Source organism: Labeo rohita, chromosome 23, assembly GCF_022985175.1.
Source record: "Labeo rohita strain BAU-BD-2019 chromosome 23, IGBB_LRoh.1.0, whole genome shotgun sequence".
Lineage (NCBI taxonomy): Eukaryota > Metazoa > Chordata > Actinopteri > Cypriniformes > Cyprinidae > Labeo > Labeo rohita.
This window is the reverse complement of record NC_066891.1, coordinates 3,610,992-3,633,539: the sequence shown is the minus strand read 5'-3', so window position 1 is coordinate 3,633,539 and position 22,548 is coordinate 3,610,992. Positions and strand designations below refer to the sequence as shown.

General features: G+C 35.0%; 1 protein-coding gene across 3 annotated transcripts in view; it reads right to left on the bottom strand.

Moving 5' to 3' along the window:
- The window catches only part of si:ch73-217n20.1 (C4b-binding protein alpha chain), a 93,991-nt gene extending 72,757 nt beyond the window's left edge, over nucleotides 1-21,234 (bottom strand). Inside the window, exons 1-13 of one of the 3 annotated variants that reach the window (XM_051095715.1) lie at nucleotides 20,945-21,111; nucleotides 20,000-20,206; nucleotides 19,810-19,906; nucleotides 19,476-19,549; nucleotides 18,960-19,148; nucleotides 13,220-13,408; nucleotides 12,631-12,846; nucleotides 10,034-10,222; nucleotides 9,747-9,926; nucleotides 7,269-7,365; nucleotides 7,007-7,080; nucleotides 6,700-6,879; nucleotides 5,627-6,232 (exon numbers count right to left, since the gene is read on the bottom strand). In XM_051095715.1, the coding sequence (XP_050951672.1) occupies nucleotides 6,048-6,232; nucleotides 6,700-6,879; nucleotides 7,007-7,080; nucleotides 7,269-7,365; nucleotides 9,747-9,926; nucleotides 10,034-10,222; nucleotides 12,631-12,846; nucleotides 13,220-13,408; nucleotides 18,960-19,148; nucleotides 19,476-19,549; nucleotides 19,810-19,906; nucleotides 20,000-20,206; nucleotides 20,945-20,996 (1,929 nt within the window). In that variant the 5' untranslated portion in view covers nucleotides 20,997-21,111 and the 3' untranslated portion in view covers nucleotides 5,627-6,047. Of the gene's footprint in view, nucleotides 1-5,626; nucleotides 6,233-6,699; nucleotides 6,880-7,006; nucleotides 7,081-7,268; nucleotides 7,366-9,746; nucleotides 9,927-10,033; nucleotides 10,223-12,630; nucleotides 12,847-13,219; nucleotides 13,409-18,959; nucleotides 19,149-19,475; nucleotides 19,550-19,809; nucleotides 19,907-19,999; nucleotides 20,207-20,944 lie in introns of those variants that run through there. The other 2 variants (XM_051095719.1, XM_051095718.1) reach the window with 2 other exon arrangements.
- Between the last annotated feature and the right edge of the window lie 1,314 nt (nucleotides 21,235-22,548).

Below are 22,548 nucleotides of genomic sequence, written 5' to 3'. Positions count from 1 at the left end.
TTTATGCCTTCATCTGAAAAATTAAGATGTACATTTTATAGGGCCCTATTAAACCTATATTCACTGAGTGTAATATTAAAAAAAATAAAAAACAGAATTGAATTGACATCTGAGTCGACACCCAGCCCTACAAATAAATCTGAACGCCACATATAACTAAACTAAAGAATACTTCATTTTGGCATTAATCTTTTAACCTAGATTTACATTCCCAGGAAAAACTGAATTCAAATAAAATAGCCTTCTGCATGTTTTGTGGTGTCCATGAGGCTGTTTTCTGCAGTACTGTTAGAAAATAGAAACTTGAGTTGTGTGGGCAAATTACATAGTTCAGCCAGCTGTCAGTCAGTTGAATGAACTTAACATTACAAGTAAGATGAACTATTCTAGAAAAAGTAACCTGGCTGCCTTAAAAATATAAGTTGATTCAACAAAATGCTTAGTTGAGGCAATTTTTATTCAGTTTGCACAACTTATAATTATGAATTTAAACTTGAGTTGTGTGGGCAAATTGCATAGTTCCACCAGTTGAATGAACTTAACGTTACAGGTAAGATGAACTATTCTTGAAAAAGTAACCTGGCTGCCTTAAAAATATAAGTTGATTCAACAAGATGCTTCATTTAGCCAATTTTTATTCAGTCTACACAACTTATAATTATAAATTTATTCAACAAAATGGTTAGTTTAAACAACTAAACGTTTGTTGGTCTCACTAAGTTTATGTTGTTTCAACCTGCATTTAGGTTAGCACAACTTTCTCATCTTGCTGGGCTAACTAAAAACCTAAAAGTTGACTCAGCTTCACCTTTGTTATCCCAACTATTAATTCTAGGTTTAAGGAACTCCAACATATGTTTAAACAACATAAGTTTTTTAGCTTATTTAACACAACATTTTAAGGCAGCCAGGTTACAAATTATTTTAAGTTGAATCAACTTGAATCAACGTTTTTACAGTGTAGTACACAAACACATAAGGATGAAGATAAACCTGAACAAAGGAGAAATCCTGTCAGGGAGAGGAAAAGGCCAGGTTATTTAGATGACTATGTATGTGGTGTTGAAAATGATGTAACCAACGTTGATTATTGTTACAGACTTGTATGCAATGTACCCCAAACATACAAAGAAGCCGTAACATCGGTGAACGCTAATGAGTGGGTTAAGGCTATGGATGAGGAGGTGCAGTCATTAAAGGAAAATAGGACCTTCACTCTGACCAACCTACCTGTAGGTAAAGAAGTAGTGGGGGGAAAATGGGTCTATGCAATCAAGAAGGATAGTGATGGAACAGACAAATACAAGGCACGATATGTTGCGAAAGGGTACAGTCAAGAGAGGGTGATGACACTTTTCCTCCAACTGCCAGTATGACTAGTATCAGAGTGGTGATTCAAAAAGCTGTGCAGGAAAATCTGATTGTTCATCAAATGGATGTGAAAACAGCATATTTACATGCACCAATAGAATAGAAAATTTATATTGAACAGCCAGAGGGTTACGAGGTAAAATCTCAAAACGATGAAAAACTGGTGTATAAACTGGAAAAATCACTGTATGGACTGAAACAGTCAGGCAGGAACTGGAATAGAATGCTGCATGAGTATTTATGTGAAATTAAGTTTGTTCAAAACCCAGATGATCATTGTGTTTACACAAAGGTTACAGAAACAGAGAAAGTTTTCATAATCATATGGGTTGATGACTTGATTATTGCAGCCAATGATATGAATGTGCTTAACATTGTGAAAGAGATGCTCATGTCAAAATTTAGAATGAAGGATTTGGGGAAGTTGACACATTTTCTTGGTATTGACTTTGAGCAAGGTATTGATTGTGTTAAAATTTCACAACACAGGTATGTCGAGAAAATACTTGAAAGATATGACATGAAAAATTGTAAGCCTAGAGCTACACCCTGTGAACAAAAACTAAACTACACTGATGATAATGAGGTAATGAGTGATGTCAGAAAATACAGGGAGGCAGTAGGTAGCTTAATTTACCTTGCAACATGTACAAGACCAGACCTAGATTTTTTATTAAGTAAACTGTCACAATATTTTACTAAGCCAACTGTAGAACAATGGAATACACTGTAAAAAATAAAAAACACAATTTGTTGAGTCAGCTTTAAATAATTTGTTACACTGCTGCCTTAAAATTTTAAGTTCAGTCAACTAAAATAAGTTTAGTCAACTTGAAATGTTAAGTTGTACTAAGTAACAACTTAGATATATGTGTCTGCTAAACTTAACAGATGGGTAAATAACCCAGCTGCCTTAAAATTTTAAGTTGATTCAACTCAAATATCTAAGCTGTCACTTAGTATAATTTAACATTTCAAATTGAATAAACTTTTTTTGAGTTGACTGAACTTCAAATTTTAAGGCAGCCAGGTTACAAATTATTTTAAGTTGACTCAACAAATTGTTTTTTACAGTGTACTGTTAAGCATGTTTTAAGATATTTGAAAGGCACGCAACACAAAGAACTATGCTATAGGAAAGGTGCCAGTGAGAACCTGATACATGCATACAGTGATGCAAATTGGGCAGATGATGTAACTGATAGACGGAGTACTACAGGTTACTGCATTAGCCTAAACAAAAATGGTCCATTGGTCTCATGGAAGACCAAAAGACAGCCTACTGTTGCACTGTCTACTTGTGAGGCTGAACATATGGCGTTAGCTGCAACTGTACAGGAGTGCTTATACCTAGAGCAATTGTTACGAAACACTGATGGTCTGAAGTATAAATCTAAGGTCTATGAGGACAATCAGGGTACTATTGCTTTAGCTAAAAATCCTGTGAATAGACAGAGATGTAAACATGTAGACATTAAATATCATTTTGTGAGGTCTGTAATAAATGGATTAGTCTGGAGTACTGTCCAACTGATAATATGGTTGCAGATGTACTAACAAAACCAGCAACAAAGCTTAAGTTAATGACATTTGATGTGGTTATGTTCGGTTTATAAAGTTTGTATAATTATGTTGAAATGGTAACAATGTGAGAGCAAGTGGTGGTGTTAATATTATGCTCTCATTGTATTTGTATTTGTATTTGTCTTTTGTTTTTATTACTCTGTGGGACAGGCAGTCATACTGCAAAGTGTATGTCATGTGACCTAATCAGTGACTGAGTGAATGCACGTGCCAATTTTTGTTTAATTAAAAAGTATGCCAGTCAGAGGGGCTGGATAATGGGAAAGTACCACATATTTCGTGTGTTATTTGTACTCTGCTAACAATCTCACTATTTGTCAAACTAATATTTAGGGGTGCTCCGATTGATCGGCGGCCGATAATTCCTTGGGGATGTTTGATCGGCGGTCTCTCAAAAGGCCGATCTTATAAACCAATCTAAAGCTGATGATGCACCTGCCGTGAGAGGTTTGGTACGACATGCAGCGGCACCATCTCAGTCTCTTTTCGGCGCGGGTAAAACAATTATAATGCTTAAGGTGATGTACAATTCATATTTCTTCATTAAATAACTTATAAAGTAATTTGAAAACTACGGTGACCGGGAGTTTGTCGTGGCCACGACATATCAACTCGTGGGAACGTCATATTATGTCGTGGGCACGAGATATTAATTCGTGGGAACGTGGGAAGACGTTCATCATTAATAAATATTACCCAAAGTACACCAAATAAAATAGGCCTACAAGATATTTTTATCCAACCTTCTATTAACTGATCGTTTTTTCAGTGTATATATATATATATATATATATATAGGCTTATTTTATTTTATGTACTTTGGGTAATATTTATTAATGATAAACTTCTTTCGAATGCATTGCGCACAGACAGCATTCACATAGACAGCATCCCCTGTTGTTAATATAATCATTTAATAATGTATTGATTTCTATAATAATTAATATAATAATGTCTTAACTCAAAATAAAATGGTAATAAATCTATCTCTGATAATCCCGGGTTACTATGGTCACGCAGGTTTTGTTTACGCATTAAACTCGTGGCCACGAGAAGCGCGTGTCGTTTCCTCAACATAATAAGATGTCGTTACCTCGACAAAATGATCTCGTGGCCACGACATAATATGACGTTCCCACGAATTAATATCTCGTGCCCACGACATATCACGTTCCCACGAATTGATATGTCCCCTCCCGGTCACCGTAAAAAACCTTATGCGAGTCATAATTTCACAAACAACGCGCTCTCTCTGTTTCTCTCTCAAAAGTGCGCGAATGGCTTCCAATCACAACATCGCGTCTGACTATAAGCGAGCTGCACAGTTGACACAAGAATTGTTACTTGCACAATAGAATCAGTGTCGCATCATCGTTAATGTTTGTAAACTGCATTTCTTTTTAATTCTTTCCAGTGTTTAACCATTCAGCGTTCGCACGCTCTCCTGGAAACTGGGCGCTCATGCACACTTGAAGCGTAAACACATAATGCCACACCTCCGTTTGCAGTGCGTATTTTTTCTGTGCTGGGGTGCTCATACTAACGGATTAAAGCGTTCACGGTTGCAGTCTACTAGTGCGTTCCAGGAGCGGTACCTGCAGCAGTGTAGAGATCGTTTCCGCATGGAGTCTGTGCTGCACGCGCAGAATTAAAGTGCATTGTTTGCGGTAAAAATGATGAAAAGGTATTTTCAATAACAATGTTTGGATTTAAAATCAAAATAATGGGCAAATATGTTTGGGGTAATCAGATTTGTCTTTTTTTAAAGTCTCCCCTCCACCCCTCAAATTAAAAAAACTCCCCTCTCTCAAAAAAACAAAAAACAAAACAAAACAAAACAAAAACAAAAACAAAAACACCAGGCCCTGAATAAGTGGACTATCTTTATAAATAATTCTACAAGATTTATAGGAGGCTTTAAAAAGATCGGTATCGGTGATCGGATCGGCAGATACTGCTTCCTGTGATAGGCAATCGGCCTCAAAAATCCTGATCGGAGCATCTCTACTAATATTAAATATGACTTTAAATCAATTTATATTTATAATGGTTTATAAGTTTACATTTTTCAAGGTCGTTGCTAGTAAAATGGTGGGCTCACTCCTGCAACCTCATTAGCGTGATTATCTAAACAATTTAGCATAGCCTCCAGGAACTTATTCACGAAAATGATTCATAAAATAGTTCCTAGAGTAAAATATCAAGCACGTAAAAATATGTTTTTACTAAGCACATTCATGATGAATAGGTCGCCTGAAAATGACAACTGTTCGCTCACAAACCTTTCTGTCATATCAAACTGACTTTCTTAGGTCGTTTGTTTACAATCACTTCGCGTCCTTCGCATGTCATTCATGTTAATATTAAATCAAGAACATATTAAATCTACATAACATTAAGCATTAAAAGAAGTTATTTCATACCTCAAAGTAGCCTAAATTTGTGTAGAAAACGAGCTTTTCCTTCTGTTCCCGCTCTTCCACTCAAAGCGAGAAAACTGAACTGCGCATGCGCGAAGCGTCAACGTGTTTTTCCTTGCATTTCCTTTGTAATTTAAATACATATTTAATAAAAAAAAAAAGTATTAAAGTAACTATTAATAAAATACATATACAAAATTGACTAGGCAATTACAGCTTTTTTTTATTAAAATATTGAAACAATTCAAACGTTTAACACTTTAACGTTTTTATTATAAGAATTTGGGGTAAAGCACAGGAACATACTTCATCAGAGATGGTATATATAGAATTTCTTGTAACAAATTTCTTAATGGCAATTTTGTGCTGATTAACAGTGTTCTTTCTTTTTTATTTCTTAAAAAAAAAAGATAAAGAAAAAGAAAACATGAAAACAAGCTATAAAAATGGTATCAGCTTTAGATTAACAGAATATATAAATATAAAATATTAATTATTATTAAAAAAAAAAATCAGAGTGATTTTTTTGCAAGAATAAATAGCCTGAGTAAATACTAAATAATGTTCCGCTCATTTTAATGAAATACAGTGAAAAGAAATATGCTTCATTATGATTTTGAGACAGCCAGCTGTATTTTTTTGGGTTTGTTTTTTCAGTTGAATATTTGTTTGTTACTTCACACATACTGGAAGTTTTGGTCTCCATTTCCCATCTGAGCCACAGGTGACAAAACTCTCCCCTACAAGCCTTAAACCAGGACGGCAGGCAATTGTCACTGTGTTCCCATATTTATAGACCGCCCTAAAACCCCTCATTCCTGATCCACCATGCACTTGTGGGTTAGGACAGGCTATGTCTGAAAAGCACAGAAAACAGCCTGTTAATTCATGTATTCATGTCTGACAATTTGAGAGAATATAATGTAAATATTATATCAAAATACTGTGATATCAAAATACCTAAACAATGAATCACATAAAGAACCACAGAAATATCTGAAAAATGTGTTTAGCACAAAATAGTTTTGTTAATAAAAAATAGTAAATAATGTAAATAGAAAAAATAAAAAGTAAATACAGAAAATCAATACAAAGTACAAAAGAAAATTAAAATGTGAAAAATAAAATATAAAATAAATATTAACAAATAAAATAAATTAAAAAAAAGTTATAAAAATATATGGCCTCAAAAACAACATTGTGCACAGTAGAGACTGAGTTTTAACCTACATTACACTACCTGAAAACCTCAAATATTTTTAAATGCACAACTGCATGGTCAGACTATCCCAATACTGACCACATGCACTCTTTATATGCGTACCTTTGCACTCAGGAGGAGGTGCGCTCCAGCTGCCGCTCTTGGTGCAGTAAATGTCTCTCTCACCAATCAGAGCTCCAGTATGACAGTGATAGGACACCGCGTAACCGAGGGGAACGGAGTCAGATATGGGGTCGGACATCTCAGCGCCTTTGACCTCTGGAGGTGGAGGACAGTGCACAGCTGCAAAACACACATATGCAATCCATCTATGAGACCGATGTAGGCTACAGTGAATCCATAGGCATTTGGTTTGCAATATTTGAAGTCAAGCTTATACAAAATCATAAGTCTTAGAAAACAGTCATACGTTCACACACAGGGCTCCTTCCATCCCAGCCTGCATCCCGGCAGATCCGCACCTTTGGGCCGATCAGCTCATACCTAATGAGAGCAATTAAAAAAAAAAAGTGATGTTTTTATCAGCTGTTTGGACTCGCATTTTGACGGCACCCATTCACTGCAGAGGATCAATTAGTGGGCAAGTGATATAATGCTACATTACTCCAAATCTGATGAAGAAACAAACTCATCTAAAAGCAGGACTAAAAATGTACATGTATGTATCTCACCCTTCTTGACAGACAGCTGTAGCCGAATCTCCAAATGACACACCTGTGTACTCAAACTGACCATAGGAAATCTCTCCAGCAGATCCGCATTTCTTCTCTTTTGATATAAATATATTGTTAGATTCTTCGAATGTGTATTTGTCTGCATTTTATCTGGTATCCAAAACTGTTATTAACTGTCTCCAATCAGCAGAGATGAAAGCAGGAGATGAAGCGATGGAAGAAATGATCAGGGTTTATCAAATAATATTAGTTGGACTTCACCTGACCAGCATAAATCCGACAAGTGTTATTATATCAAGGATTGCTGAATTTAAAAATGATTCTGTGATGTTAATTACCTTGAAATAAATTAACTCATAAGATTAAACAATAACTGCAAAAATGTTTTTCTTAAGCACTTTTGTTTTCCAGTATAAATATCTAAACATTCCTGAATTTAAATAGAATTACTGAAATGCAAAATGACTTATGAAATTAAGCTGTTTTCTGAAAAATGCATCAAAATGCAATTGTACATGTAACACAATATAAAATGTCTGCCAATAGGTTTTAAAAAAAAAACTTTAAACTTTTTTAAATGAAATTTTCTTTTTCTGACATTTGCATATATATATTTTTTGTCTTATTTTAATCATAGTCACTTCATTTTGATTATTTTTTCAGAAAATGACTTCTTAAGTCATTTTGTTTGTCAGGTAATCTTGTTTTAAGACTTTTCAGATGTTTTTTACTGGAAAACAAGACAAAAATACTAAGGAAGAATGTTTTGTTTTTGCAGTTCATTGATTATAAGAGCAAGGAAAGTAATACAATAAAAATAAATAAGTAATGAAATTATATGTGATATGAATTAATTAAATTATACATTATATAATTAAATGCTTACAAGTTCATAAAAGAAAACAGCACAAATGTATGTACAGTCAAATCAAAAATTGTTCAGACACCAGATGATATTTGATTTATTATTTTTTTACTAATGGGTGCAGGACAGTATAGTTAATTTACGTAAGTGAGGATAGCAAAATAAAGTAAAAGTGAAGTAAAAATTCTTTATACAGTGGACTATCAGTAAAAGTGATAAAAAAAATTAATTAAAAGTGACCAAAAATTATTCAGACAGTTTGACCTGACCATGTTTTGCTTAAAAGAGTTCACTTCCAAAACAAAGATTCACATATAATGTACTCAACCCCTTGTCATCCAAAATGTTCATGTCTTTCTTTCTTCAGTCGTAAAGAAATTATGTTTTTTGAGGAAAACATTTCAGCATTTTTCTCGATATAATGGACTGATATGGTGCCCCGATTTTGAACTTCCAAGATGCAGTTTAAATGCGGCTTCAAATGATCACAAATGCGGTTGTAAACGATCCCAGCTGAGGAAGAAGGGTCTTATCTAGCGTAACGATTGGTTATTTTCATAAAAATAATACAATTGATATACTTTTTAATGTCAAACGCTCGTCTTTTCTTACTCTGTCTGGACTGTTTTTGTTCCGTTTCATGACAGTTAGGGTATGTAGAAAAACTCCCATCTCATGTTCTCCTTCAACTTCAAAATCTCGCTGTTTTACCTTTTTTGTTAAGGGTGTTTGATCTTCTTTTCATGTTCACTTTGCAAAGACTGGGTCGGTACTTCTGCAGTGATGTAGGATGATTTTGAAATGATTTTTGAAGTTGAGGGAGAAAATACGGTCTGAGTTTTTCGACATACCCTAACTGTCCTAAGTCAGAATACAGTCCAGGGGGAGCAAGGCAAGACGAGCGTTTGAGATTAAAAAGTATTTAAATTGTATTTTTTTAATGAAAACAACCGAACGTTTTGATAGATAAGACCCTTCTTCCTCAACTGGGATCGTTTACAACCGCATTTGGGATCGTTTGAAGCCGCATTTAAACTGCATTTTGAAAGTTCAAAAATCGGGGCACCATATCAGTCCATTATATGAAGAAAAATCCTGAAATGTTTTCCTCAAAAAACAATTTCTTTATGACTGAAGAAAGAAAGACATGAACATCTTGGATGACAAGGGGGTGAGTATATTATATGTGAATCTTCGTTTTGGAAGTGGATTTCTCCTTTTTTTTTCTCGTTTTTTTTTTTTTTTTAATTGCTAATGCAAACTTTCTAAGAAAATTAAGCATTGCTTGGTAATAGGTTGACCTAAATTGGTATTATGTAAGTGTGTACTTAAATTTAACAGCTATTCAATCTAATTCATGACATACCTTTCTATCAAAGTTATCTGACATTATCAAGATGAATTTGTTCCATCACAATTTAACTCGTATTGTCATATTTTATTACCATTTTTTAAACTATAGCAAATAAACCGTGATAATGTGAGAAAAGTTGAAGGTGTCTGAATAAATCTTGGTTTGACTGTATGATTGCTCTCATTGTTAATAAGAATCCTTAGATCTTTCAATATGGAAAGTGGGAATAAATGAAGTTAAAAGTCGTCTGGCATACTTCCACACTGGAGCTGCAGCTTTGTCCATCTGCCTTTCAGGCACTGTACACTGGAACTTCCTCCGGTCCGCACATATCCTACACTGCATTTGTAGCGAAGGCGAGCACCAGATGGATACTCCTTCCGCATGGGGTCTCTGGGGAAAGCATGAGGGTGTGATGGAGCTGGACCACATTTACCTGTGAGAGAACCAAGCTATATTCAATATGCAGAAGTACTATATTAATTTCTGAGATAAGACTGCATCTATCTACCCCATTCTGAACAACAATGCACACCCCAGTACCTGAAATCTTTTTAGGGCGACACTCAGGCAAGGCCTGCCATTGGCCGTCTGGTCCACATGTGACCTTTGCTGGGCCACTCAGATCAAACCCATCATTACAGACGACACCTACAGTGTCTTTGTGTTTGTACACCCCAGATCCAGGTGTTATCCTTCCGTGTGCCACTGTAGGGTCTGAACAGGTGATCACTGAACATAAACAAGAGTACAAATTACTCATTGCTTTCATTTATCGTAAAACAACACAATTAGCATTCATATGTATGTATGCAGACAGTTTTATCCTACACATGTGACTTTGTGACATTCAAGGTTTTAAAGTTCAAGTTTGGAGTGTTCATTAGGAGCATGTTCTTATTTAACAGGATCAAATTCTAAAGGTGTTGTTTATGCTATCAAGTTGAAACTAGATAAAAAAGTTGATCAAGACAAACTTTAAGTTGGGTTGAGAAAGCCTGATTATAAAGTTTGAAAAAGTTTTAAAAGTTTGATGGTTTTCAGTCTGAAATAGTTTGAAGTTTAAAGTAGTTTTAAAGCTTAAAGCTTGAATGTTTCAATAGCAAAACAGTCTGTCAAATAGAGTGATAGCATTTTTTAGCATGTTACTAGCATGATTGACATGTTACAAACATGTTGCTAGCATGTTGTTAACATCATTATCATGTTGCAAACATGTCTCTAGCATGACTGACATGTTGTATGTTCTCAGCATCTTTAGCATGTTGCTAGCATGTTTTTAGTATGATTAGAAAGTTACTAGCATGTTGCTAGCATGATTAACAAGTTGCTAACATGTTTCTAACATGATTAGCATGTTACTAATGTGTTGTTAACATGATTGACATGTTGCTAGCATGATTAACAAGTTGCTAGCATGTTTCTAGCCTGATTAGCATGTTGTTAGCATGCATTTCTAACATGATTAGCGTGTTAGTAACGTGTTGCTAGCATGTGTAGAATGTTGCTAGCATGTTATCGTATTTCTAACATGATTTTCAAGTTACTAGTGTGTTGTTAGCATGATTAGCATGTTACTAGCATGATTAGAATTTTGCTAGAATGTTGTTACCATTATTTGCATGTTGCTAACAAGTTTCTAACATGATTAACATGTTTCTAGCATGATTCATGTTGTTAGCATGTTTCTAGCCTGATTGGCCTGTTGCTAACATGTTTCTAGCATGATTAGCATGTTGTTAGCATGTTTCTAACGCATTTCTAACATAATTAGCATGTTAGTAACGTGTTGCTAGCATGTGTAGAATGTTACTAGCATGTTGTTAGCATGACTAGCATGTTGCTAGTTCTTAACATGTTTCTAACGGGTTTTTAACATGATTAGCATGTTACTAGCATGATTAGAATTTTGCTAGCATGTTGTTACCATTATTTGCATGTTGCTAGCAAGTTTCTAACATGATTAGCATGTTGTTAGCATGTTTCTGGCATGATTAGCAAGTTACTAGCATGTTTCTAACATGATTAACATGTTTCTAGCATGATTCATGTTGTTAGCATGTATCTAGCCTGATTAGCCTGTTGCTAGCATGTTTCTAGCATGATTACCAAGTTACTTGCATGTTTCTAGTATGATTAGCCTGTTGCTAGCATGATTAGCAAGTTACTAGCATGTTTCTAGCATGAATCTAGCATGATTGGCATGTTGCTAGCATGTTTCTAACATTCTAGTTGCTGGGCTTGGCTAGAGACAGACAGACAGACAGATAGATAGATAGATAGATAGATAGATAGATAGATAGATAGATAGACAGACAGATAGATAGACAGATAGATAGATAGATAGACACAGATAGATAGATAGATAGATAGATAGATAGATAGATAGATAGATAGATAGATAGATAGATAGACAGATAGATAGACAGACAGACAGATAGATAGATAGACAGATATATAGATAGACAGATAGATAGACAGATAGACAGATCAACAGATCAACAGATAGACAGATCAACAGATAGATAGATAGACAGATAGATAGATAGACAGACAGATAGACAGATAGATATATAGACAGATAGACAGACAGACAGATAGATAGATAGATAGACAGATAGACAGACAGATAGATAGATAGACAGATAGACAGACAGATAGATAGATAGACAGAAAGATAGACAGATATATAGATAGACAGATAGACAAACAGATAGACAGATAGATATATAGATAGACAGATAGACAGACAGATAGATAGATAGATAGATAGATAGATAGACAGACAGATAGATAGACAGACAGATAGATAGACAGATAGATAGATAGATAGATAGATAGATAGATAGATAGATAGATAGATAGATAGATATATAGATAGATAGATATATAGATAGATATATAGATAGACAGACAGATAGACAGATAGACAGATAGATATATAGACAGACAGATAGATAGATAGATTAGAAATATTAGACAAGTTTAAATGTATTATAAATGTAGTACAATGTATAATAATAACTTTAAATAGCATTTCAGTAAGTTCTCAAGCCAACTTAATGAATCAGTATTTACAATATTGAAGATTATCAGTTTTCACATGATACAATGATTCCCAATACATCATCTGTACTTACATTGACACTTTGGCTCATTTGGGTGCCATTTTGAGTTTGCGTGACACGTGAAAACTCCTGATCCGATGAATCCTTCATTGCAGGTGACAGACATGGACTCTCCCACCACGTAATCAAACTTCGGCTCTTTCACTGTACCGCTCTTTCCCAAATTAGGAGTGGGACATGTCTCAGGAACAGCAACTCTTGAGAGCAACAAAACTCTTGCAAACTGACCTTTTGAGATCATCAGCAAAGGTGGGGGGAAAGCAGAAAGACTGAAGTGAATTTTTATATAACACATTTAAAGAGATATGTTCAAACAACAGAACTTGAAGTGTGTGCTATGAACACGTACAAGAACACATTTTTGACACTAAATTGCTAAAACATGCTCATTTCATATTTAAAAATGGGTTGATTCTTAAAGAAGCTGCAGCAGCATCCAAAAAAAGAGGATCAAATAAAAGCATGAGGGTGTGATGGAGCTGGACCACATTTACCTGTGGGAGAACCAAGCTATATTCAATATGCAGAAGTGCTATATTAATTTCTGAGATAAGACTGCATCTATCTACCCCATTCTGAACAACAATGCACACCCCAGTACCTGAAATCTTTTTAGGGTGACACTCAGGCAAGGCCTGCCATTGGCCGTCTGGTCCACATGTGACCTTTGCTGGGCCACTCAGATCAAACCCATCATTACAGACGACATCTACAGTGTCTTTGTGTTTGTACACCCCAGATCCAGGTGTTATCCTTCCGTGTGCCACTGTAGGGTCTGAACAGGTGATCACTGAACATAAACAAGAGTACAAATTACTCATTGCTTTCATTTATCGTAAAACAACACAATTAGCATTCATATGTATGTATGCAGACAGTTTTATCCTACACATGTGACTTTGTGACATTCAAGGTTTTAAAGTTCAAGTTTGGAGTGTTCATTAGGAGCATGTTCTTATTTATCAGGATCAAATTCTGAAGGTGTTGTTTATGCTATTAAGTTGAAACTAGATAAAAAGGTTCATCAAGACAAACTTTAAGTTGGGTTGAGAAAGCCTGATTATAAAGTTTGAAAAAAGTTTTAAAAGTTTGATGGTTTTCAGTCTGAAATAGTTTGAAGTTTAAAGTAGTTTTAAAGCTTAAAGCTTGAATGTTTCGATAGCAAAACAGTCTGTCAAATAGAGTGATAGCATCTTTTTAGCATGTTACTAGCATGATTGACATGTTACAAACATGTTGCTAGCATGCTGTTAACATCATTATCATGTTGCAAACATGTCTCTAGCATGACTGACATGTTATATGTTCTTAGCATCTTTAGCATGTTGCTAGCATGTTTTTAGTATGATTAGAAAGTTACTAACATGTTGCTAGCATGATTAACAAGTTGCTAACATGTTTCTAACATGATTAGCATGTTACTAATGTGTTGTTAACATGATTGACATGTTGCTAGCATGATTAGCAAGTTGCTAGCATGTTTCTAGCCTGATTAGCATGTTGTTAACATGTTGTTAGCACGCATTTCTAACATGATTAGCGTGTTAGTAACGTGTTGCTAGCATGTGTAGAATGTTGCTAGCATGTTATCATATTTCTAACATGATTTTCAAGTTACTAGTGTGTTGTTAGCATGATTAGCATGTTACTAGCATGATTAGAATTTTGCTAGAATGTTGTTACCATTATTTGCATGTTGCTAGCAAGTTTCTAACATGATTAACATGTTTCTAGCATGATTCATGTTGTTAGCATGTTTCTAGCCTGATTGGCCTGTTGCTAGCATGTTTCTAGCATGATAAGCATGTTGTTAGCATGTTTCTAATGCATTTCTAATATGATTAGCATGTTAGTAACGTGTTGCTAGCATGTGTAGAATGTTACTAGCATGTTGTTAGCATGACTAGCATGTTACTAGCATGATTAAAATGTTGTTAACATGTTTCTAATGGGTTTTTAACATGATTAGCATGTTACTAGCATGATTAAAATGTTGTTAACATGTTTCTAACGGGTTTTTAACATGATTAGCATGTTACTAGCATGATTAGAATTTTGCTAGCATGTTGTTAGCATTATTTGCATGTTGCTAGCAAGTTTCTAACATGATTAGCATGTTGTTAGCATGTTTCTGGCATTGAGTTTTGACATCAACCCAATTTTTATTTCCAACCAAAATTCAACATCTGTCCAGTGGTGGAAGTTTATGTATATGCAATGTTGAGTTTGCTGACGTCACTTTTTTTATTATTATTTCTAGCCAAAACTCAAAATCTGTCAAAGCGAAGTTTGAGTAAATCCAATGTTGAGTTTTGATGTCAACCATATTTTTTTTCCTAACCAAAACATTACGTCTGTCCAATGTTAAAATTTGATATTAAGCCAACATTGAGCTTTGACATCAACCCAATTTTCATTTCAAAGCAAAACTCAATGTTTGTCCAATGGTGGAAGTTTATATAAATCCAACACTGGGTTTTGACATCAACTTGATTTCATTTTGAATCAACAGTCAATGTCTGTCCAACGGTGGAATTTTAGGTAAATCCAACAGTGAATTTTGATGTCAGCTCTGTTTTTTTCAACCAAATTGCACAAGTTGGAAGTTGACATTTAAGCCAACGTTGGATTTTGACGTCAACCCATTTTTTAATTCCAACCAAAACTCATCGTCTGTCCAATGGTGGAAGTTCATATAAATTCAATGCTGAGTTTTGACGTCAATCATATTTTTTTTTGCAAACCAAAATGCAACGTCTGTCCAATGTTGGAGGCAGATATTAAGGCAACGTTGGGTTTGACGTCAACCCAATTTTCTTTTCCAACCAAAACTCAATGTCTGTCTAATGGTGGAAGTTCATGTTTATCCAATGTTGAGTTTTGACATCAGTCCAATTTTCCTTTTGAATCAAAAGTCAACATCTGTCCAGTAGTGGAAGTTCATGTAAATTCAACGTTGAGTTTTGACGTCAACCATATGTTTTCCTAACCAAAATGCAATGTTTGTCCAATGTTGGAGCCTGACATTAGGCCAACAATGGGTTTTGGCATTAACCCAATTTTCATTTCTAACCAAAACATCTGTCAAATGGTGGACGTTTATGCATATTCAATGTTGATTTTTGACATCAACCCATTTTTTTTTTTTTTTTTTTTTAATCTCTAATCAAAACTCTATGTCTGTCCAATAATGAAAGTTGATTTAAATCCAATGCTGGATTCTGACATTAACCCAATGTTTATTCTGAATCAAAAGTCAACATCTGTCCAATGGTGGAAGTTTAAAGGGGTCATCGGATGCCCATTTTCCACAAGTTGATATGATTCTTTAGGGTCTTAATGAAAAGTCTCTAATATACTTTGATTAAAAATTGTCAATGGTTTTGTAAAACAACACCCTTTTTACCTTGTCAAAATGAGCTCAGCAAAAATCATTTCATTCTAAGGGGTTGTTCCTTTAAATGCAAATGAGCTCTGCTCACCCCGCCCCTGTTTACTTTATCTTGTTTACTTTAGCCACATTTAGCCGCTAAACTTCCTAACTACCATGATATAAGGAAAGGCGATCGCAAAGATTCATAAAAAAACGCTTATACACACTTCTGCTGTGAAGCTGGATCATGAATGATTTGCATGAACATAGACGGATATATGTAGATCGGGAGGCGCATTCCATTCACAAACTTAATCTACTGCATCTTCAGCAGCTCAGATGTCGGGAGTAAACGACCACTATGTTCATTATTACATCCAGCTACACAACACCTCAATCGCTCAATCGAGATATTCTTGTCTAACTTACATCCCTGCTTCGGCATCGAAACAAGGAAAGTTACTGGACTGTTACAGCTGATCTTAGGTAAGACGCTCATGTCATCGTGGGAGCGGCCTCTGTCGGTGTCTGAGAACAGCTCGATTTGAAAAAGGGGATATTATTTTTACAGATTAATTAAAAACCACTGCAGGGATTTTTATCATTAAAGGGTAGATTTGTACATACACTGACAACACACATTACACGAAAAAGTGAACTTAGCATCCGATGACCCCTTTAAGTAAATCCAACGTTGAGTTTTGACGTCATTAATATTTGTCCAAAGTTAAAATTTGACATTAAACCAACATTGACTTTTGACATCAACCCAATTTTTATTTCCAACCAAAACTCAACATCTGTGCAATTATGGAAGTTGATCAACGCTGGGTTATGACATCAACCTGATTTTCATTTTGAATTAAAACTGAACATCTTTTCAGTGTTGGAGGTTTAGGTAAATCCAACATTGGGTTTAAGCATCAACCCAGTTTTCATTTCAAAGCACAGTCCCGACCGTCCAACAGGCGACGCAGGCGGTCGCCTAGGGCCCCACATTAAGAGGAGGGCCCCGCGGCTGCAAGGTTGTCAATTGGATTTTTAGGTGCGTTCGACTTGAAGCAACGCTGCGCAGAAAGATCCGTGTTTAAAATCGTTGTGCGCAGTGCAACTTCAAGCCACACGCACCTTCTAACTACATAATTAGGGTGATGCACTAGGGCTGTACAGTGCGGCAAATGTGTCGAACGTATGAGAAAAAATAATCAGCCTGTGCATTCAAAATTACCTCAACAGAACGCGTGCATGGATTTTGAATGGGTTTGAGTCTGTTTACAAACCTGTTGTGTATTGAGAACATTTTATTTTATTTATTTTTTTTTTTAGCTCCAAATTCATTTAATAACATCAGTTGAGTGTTTAAAATAATTAAGGCTGTTGATTAGCATTGCATTGCATCTATAGTTTATTGCATCTATAGTTTATTCATATAAAAATACCCGATGTGGCTTGAAAAACAGAGAGAAAGCATTTAGTCGCAATCTTACAGATATGTCTCTATGTTTCATCAGCTGAGTTTTATTCAGCTATGCGAAAGTGTATTCCTTTGTCCATATTAGGAATTCCCTATATGAAAGAAACATTATAGCGGTATGCACATAAGTAATCCGCCATACAACTAAAAGAAGAAGAACAAGAATGAAATATTATATTACATGTGTGCACTCACTAATGCTCACAACACCTTATTTGGGGTAAAAATAGGAATGATAATACTTCTAAGTTTTTTTTTTTTTTTTTTCTCTAGTGTAGAGGAGTTTTTCTTCCTCTCTCTCAGTGAATGCATGAGTTTTTCTGACAAATTTCTTTCTTTTTTTTTTGTCAAAAATTTTTAATCATAATATTATTATACATCCTTATACCTTTCTAGACATTTATAGTTAGTCCTCCTGCATGCTAACAGGTCATGCTGCAGTTGCAAAATATATTGACAATCATTAGCAATAATTATTGTTTTGTTTTTATTTAGTAATAACAATAATCAGAATTAGTCATATTAATAAAAACAACATTTTGGCCGAATTGTGCAGCCCTACAACCAAGCACAACTCAGTTTTCTTTATCATTTTTGCTCATTTTCGAAAACCTTTCTTGTTACAGTTCAGATTTTGTTGTTACGGTTTAGTTTAGATTTTGGAATTCACTTAATATTGCCTCTCCGAATAGTCTCTCGAAATGAAGTCTTGTTACACATTAATGTTATTTTTAAATAATCTGAAATGAAAGTATGATAGAGAGATTAAAGTGAAGTTGTGGTAGAAATGGAATCCAAAGGATATCTTTCTGGAGCTGGAAAAAAAAAGATGTTTTGACTGCTATATACATAATATTTATTGCTGTAGTACTTGTTTTATACGTGCAATGATGCCTGTGATCAGACCCGGATCCAGTGTCTAACGCAATGAAGTTTTTTTTCATCAATCAAAACAAAACAATCAAAATAGCCTGCATTTCTTATCATTTATGAATATTAGTAGGCCTATGTTTATTTAGTTTTTGTGTATACTTTCTTTACATTTTATTTATTTGTGATGCATGTGCATGTTTACTCAAACTCACTTGCACCCCTATTTTTTTTATTTTTTATTTTGTTTAAATGTTTGTTGAATGTGTTACAATTAATACACATTCACACTAAAATATTGAGATATTCATGTTATGTGCTTTCTCTTCACTTGTCAAATTTCTATGACAGTTTTTTACCCAATTTTATTAACTTGCCTAGGGCCCCACAAACCTACAGGCCGGCACTGTCAAAGCACACTTAAATATCTGTCCAATGTTGGAGTTCAACATGTTTGTTGTTAAATTGACATTCGGTGCCAGTTTAGAATACCATAGGCGGAAGTTTAGAGCAAGAAAAAGAGAGCAGCCTTAATTTTGTATCTCTCAAAATGCATAATTGAAGGAAGCAGTGGAGCTGAAATTAGGGTTCAGACTAAGTATTTAAACCAAGTGCACAAATTACCTTTAAAGCGGCACTCAGGCAAGCCCTGCCACTGGCCATCAGGTCCACATGCGACGTCTGGCAAACCAATCAGCTCAAATCCCTCACTGCAGACGATGGATACAGTGTCTTGGGGTGCATACTGTGTCCTTTCTCCAGGCTTTATCAATCTGTTTGCCACAGCAGGTGCTGAACAGATGATCTTCGACACTAAACCAGAAGGAAAAAACAATCGATTGTGGCACAATCATGCTTCTGATGACCAGTTACAAGAATCCACCAGATGGCGATATTAAGCTACAAAGCCAGTCTACAAATCTTGGAAAATTCACACAACAGATTAGAGGTATTTACTGCCATGCAATCCTCTTAAACTGTAAGAGTCTGTTGAAATGGCTCCTGCATCACACTTTCACAGTTCATATTTTTTAGAAGATAAAATTGCATGTGGTTGTGACTGCTACAAACTTGGGAGTGTTAAAAGTAAATTAAGGTATTTTTGTGATGATTTTTGAACATTTGAAAGATTAAACTCACCCTCACAGATGGGGTCCGTCCCATTCCAACCTTTTTCCGTACACATACGGACACGTTCTCCTCTCAAAACATACCTGCATGTGAAAACAAGAGCAAAAAAGACAAAGGAAACATTATTGGCCTGCTTTAATAACAGACCACGGCATTAAAATTTTACTTGAAATATACATTTTATTTGTCCTTGAATCAATCAATCAGTAAGAATGCTATAGTCAAAACAAAACAAAAACATTTATTTTTTTAAACTTATTCTGCCCTATTTATAATCACATAACGACGTTTACACCAATCTATGGACTCCAGATAATAAAAGTAAAAAATAAGGTTTCAGTACCCTTCATTACACACAGCAGTTGCTTTATCTCCAAATGACTGTCCATTTCGATTATAGTGCCCGTTCTCTATATCACCCAGCGCATTGCACTTTTTCTCTGTGAGGATAAATGAAAAAATATGAAAAAGTGAAGCACAATGAATGAATGAAAGAGATGTTTTAGAGACCTAGATAAACAGATGCGTCTTACTTTCGCATTTCATGTTCAAGGGTGTCCACTGTCCTCTCACACACTGTGATATTTTACTTCCTTCTGACTGCATGTAACCCGGGGCACATGTATACGACACTGTGTTTCTATCATTGAACACTGATTTATGGAGATATCTGTTGTTCAGAAGCTTGTCGGGATATTTTTCTGGTTCACCACATTGTGTGGACATATATCTTTGAGGCACTGAAAAAGATAGTTTCAAAGCACAGCTCAACAACAGAAATAACAGTAAACAAAAATGCAGGTATATCATTTAGTTCAACAGTTTTGTTAATTATTACACACATTGGCTGTCATACTGAAAATAACATAAGCTTGTTATGAAATCAAAATAAGTACCAATGATGTTACTGATGAATACAAAGTATTGAATGTAAACTGTGAAGTAGCTACCTGTAACTCGAAGATATTATGCAATAAGGCAGGAAATCTATTTTAAACATCTCTAAGGCATGCGCAAGGAAACATCTCCACCCACTAGATTTATAACTTGTATGAACTTGATGCTTATTTATGCCTATATCATAAATCCACAGCCTGTATTTTTGTACCTTCCAGCACCACTGAATATTGCTAAAACTGCTTATACATCATTATAAATAAAGGATCACTTGAATTAAATGACCCAACCTGTCAATTAATAATATTTTACTGGTTTTAGCTTGACAAGTGACCATAAAACTAGACCTTAGGCTGGTTAAAGTTATTTATAAACAGAACCAGTGAAATGAACAGTCATCAGTTTAAACATATAATGTGTAAATAAAATATTTTAGTAAAAAAAAGACTGGAATAGCGGTGTGACGCATCAAACACAGACGTGACGCGTCAAATTTAGACGCGATGTGTCACATCGAGCGTTTGTTGATTATGAAGCGATCTAACGTTAGTTCTGTCATGCTAAATTTCAAAGTTACTCACCCACAAAGTGCGCAAACACAAGCATGAGTACATTGTACCAAACAAGCGCCATATTCAGGGAGAACTGCAGATGAACTCCAGGAGTCTGCCTCAAACAAAACAAATACAGAATTACACACACACGCTCCAAGAGCTTGTTATATATACGCCTGCTGTCGTCACAGCCTCGTTTCAGTGTAAACCGACAGAAACACTTCTACATCTATCGTTCTTACGGTTCTTGTAAACTAACAAAAAACGACTTACTCAAATAACATGAAAATTCAAGGAATCGTGTTCAAAAACAACGGAGCGTTTCTGAGTGGAACAGACACGCGTTGCTGACACTCTAAACTAGCTATTATCTTACTAGCATCTATCTTTAATTGCTAGTAATTAATTCAGTGGTGACTAGCTGCCAAAATGGTTAAATTTCTCTTTTATTAGTACTAATTCGAGTATTAATTTTATGAAAATTATATAATGATATAAGAAATAATTTTTGCATTTAATTCCATTGCTTTTAATAACACATTTTGGATTTTTTTTTTTTTTAAAAAAGTGAAGTTCAATATATATAACACCATTTTTCTGTAAACAATGTTTTGGGAGTTATTCCATATCATATAGTTTTTATATGCCTACAGCTGTTCAGAACTGTGCTAGATAACCATGTGGTGATTAAAGATGCCATGTGCATCTTTGATCTAGGTTCAAAATGATCTAAAATTGTCACTACCAAAACAGTCACTGCCTAAACCTTTGGTGAAGTTTTGGTAGTGACATCTTTGTTTTCGTAGGTGTTATCCATTTACCAAATGTTTAGGTTGTGACTGTTGCAGTACTATTTTATGGGATAACGCCCTAGACAACAAAGATGTCACTACCAAAACTTCACCAAATGTTTTTGTCGTAACGGTTTCTGTACTATTTTACGGGACACGCCCTGGAAAACAAAGATGTCACTACCGAAATTTCACTAAATGTTTTGGTAGTTACTGCTTCGGTAGTGACAATTTTATTTGGTGACATTTTGTGACATCTTTGTTTTCTAGGGTGTTATCCCTTCACCAAATGTTTAGGTCAAGATTGTTGCAGTACTATTTTATGGGGTAATGCCCTAGAAAACAAAGATGTCACTACCGAAACTTTTTCACTACCGGAAAATGTCTCAAGGATGACATAGTCATCCTTCAGTGGTGACATATTGATATCTTTGTTTTCTAGGGCATTATCCCATAAAATAGTACTGCAACAGTCACGACCTAAACATTTGGTGAAGAGATAACACCCTAAAAAACAAAGATGTCACTACCGAAACTTCACCAAATAAAATTGTCACTACCGAAACAGTAACTACCAAAACAGTTGGTGAAGTTTCGGTAGTGACATCTTTGTTTTCTAGGGTGTTATCTCTTCACCAAATGTTTAGGTCAAGACTGTTGCAGTACTATTTTATGGGATAACGCCCTAGAAAACAAAGATGTCACTACTGAAATTTCACCAAATGTTTTTGTCGTAACGGTTTCGGTACTATTTTATGGGACACACCCTGGAAAACAGTCATGACCGAAACATTTGGTAAAGGGATAACACCCACGAAAATAAAGATGTTACTACCGAAA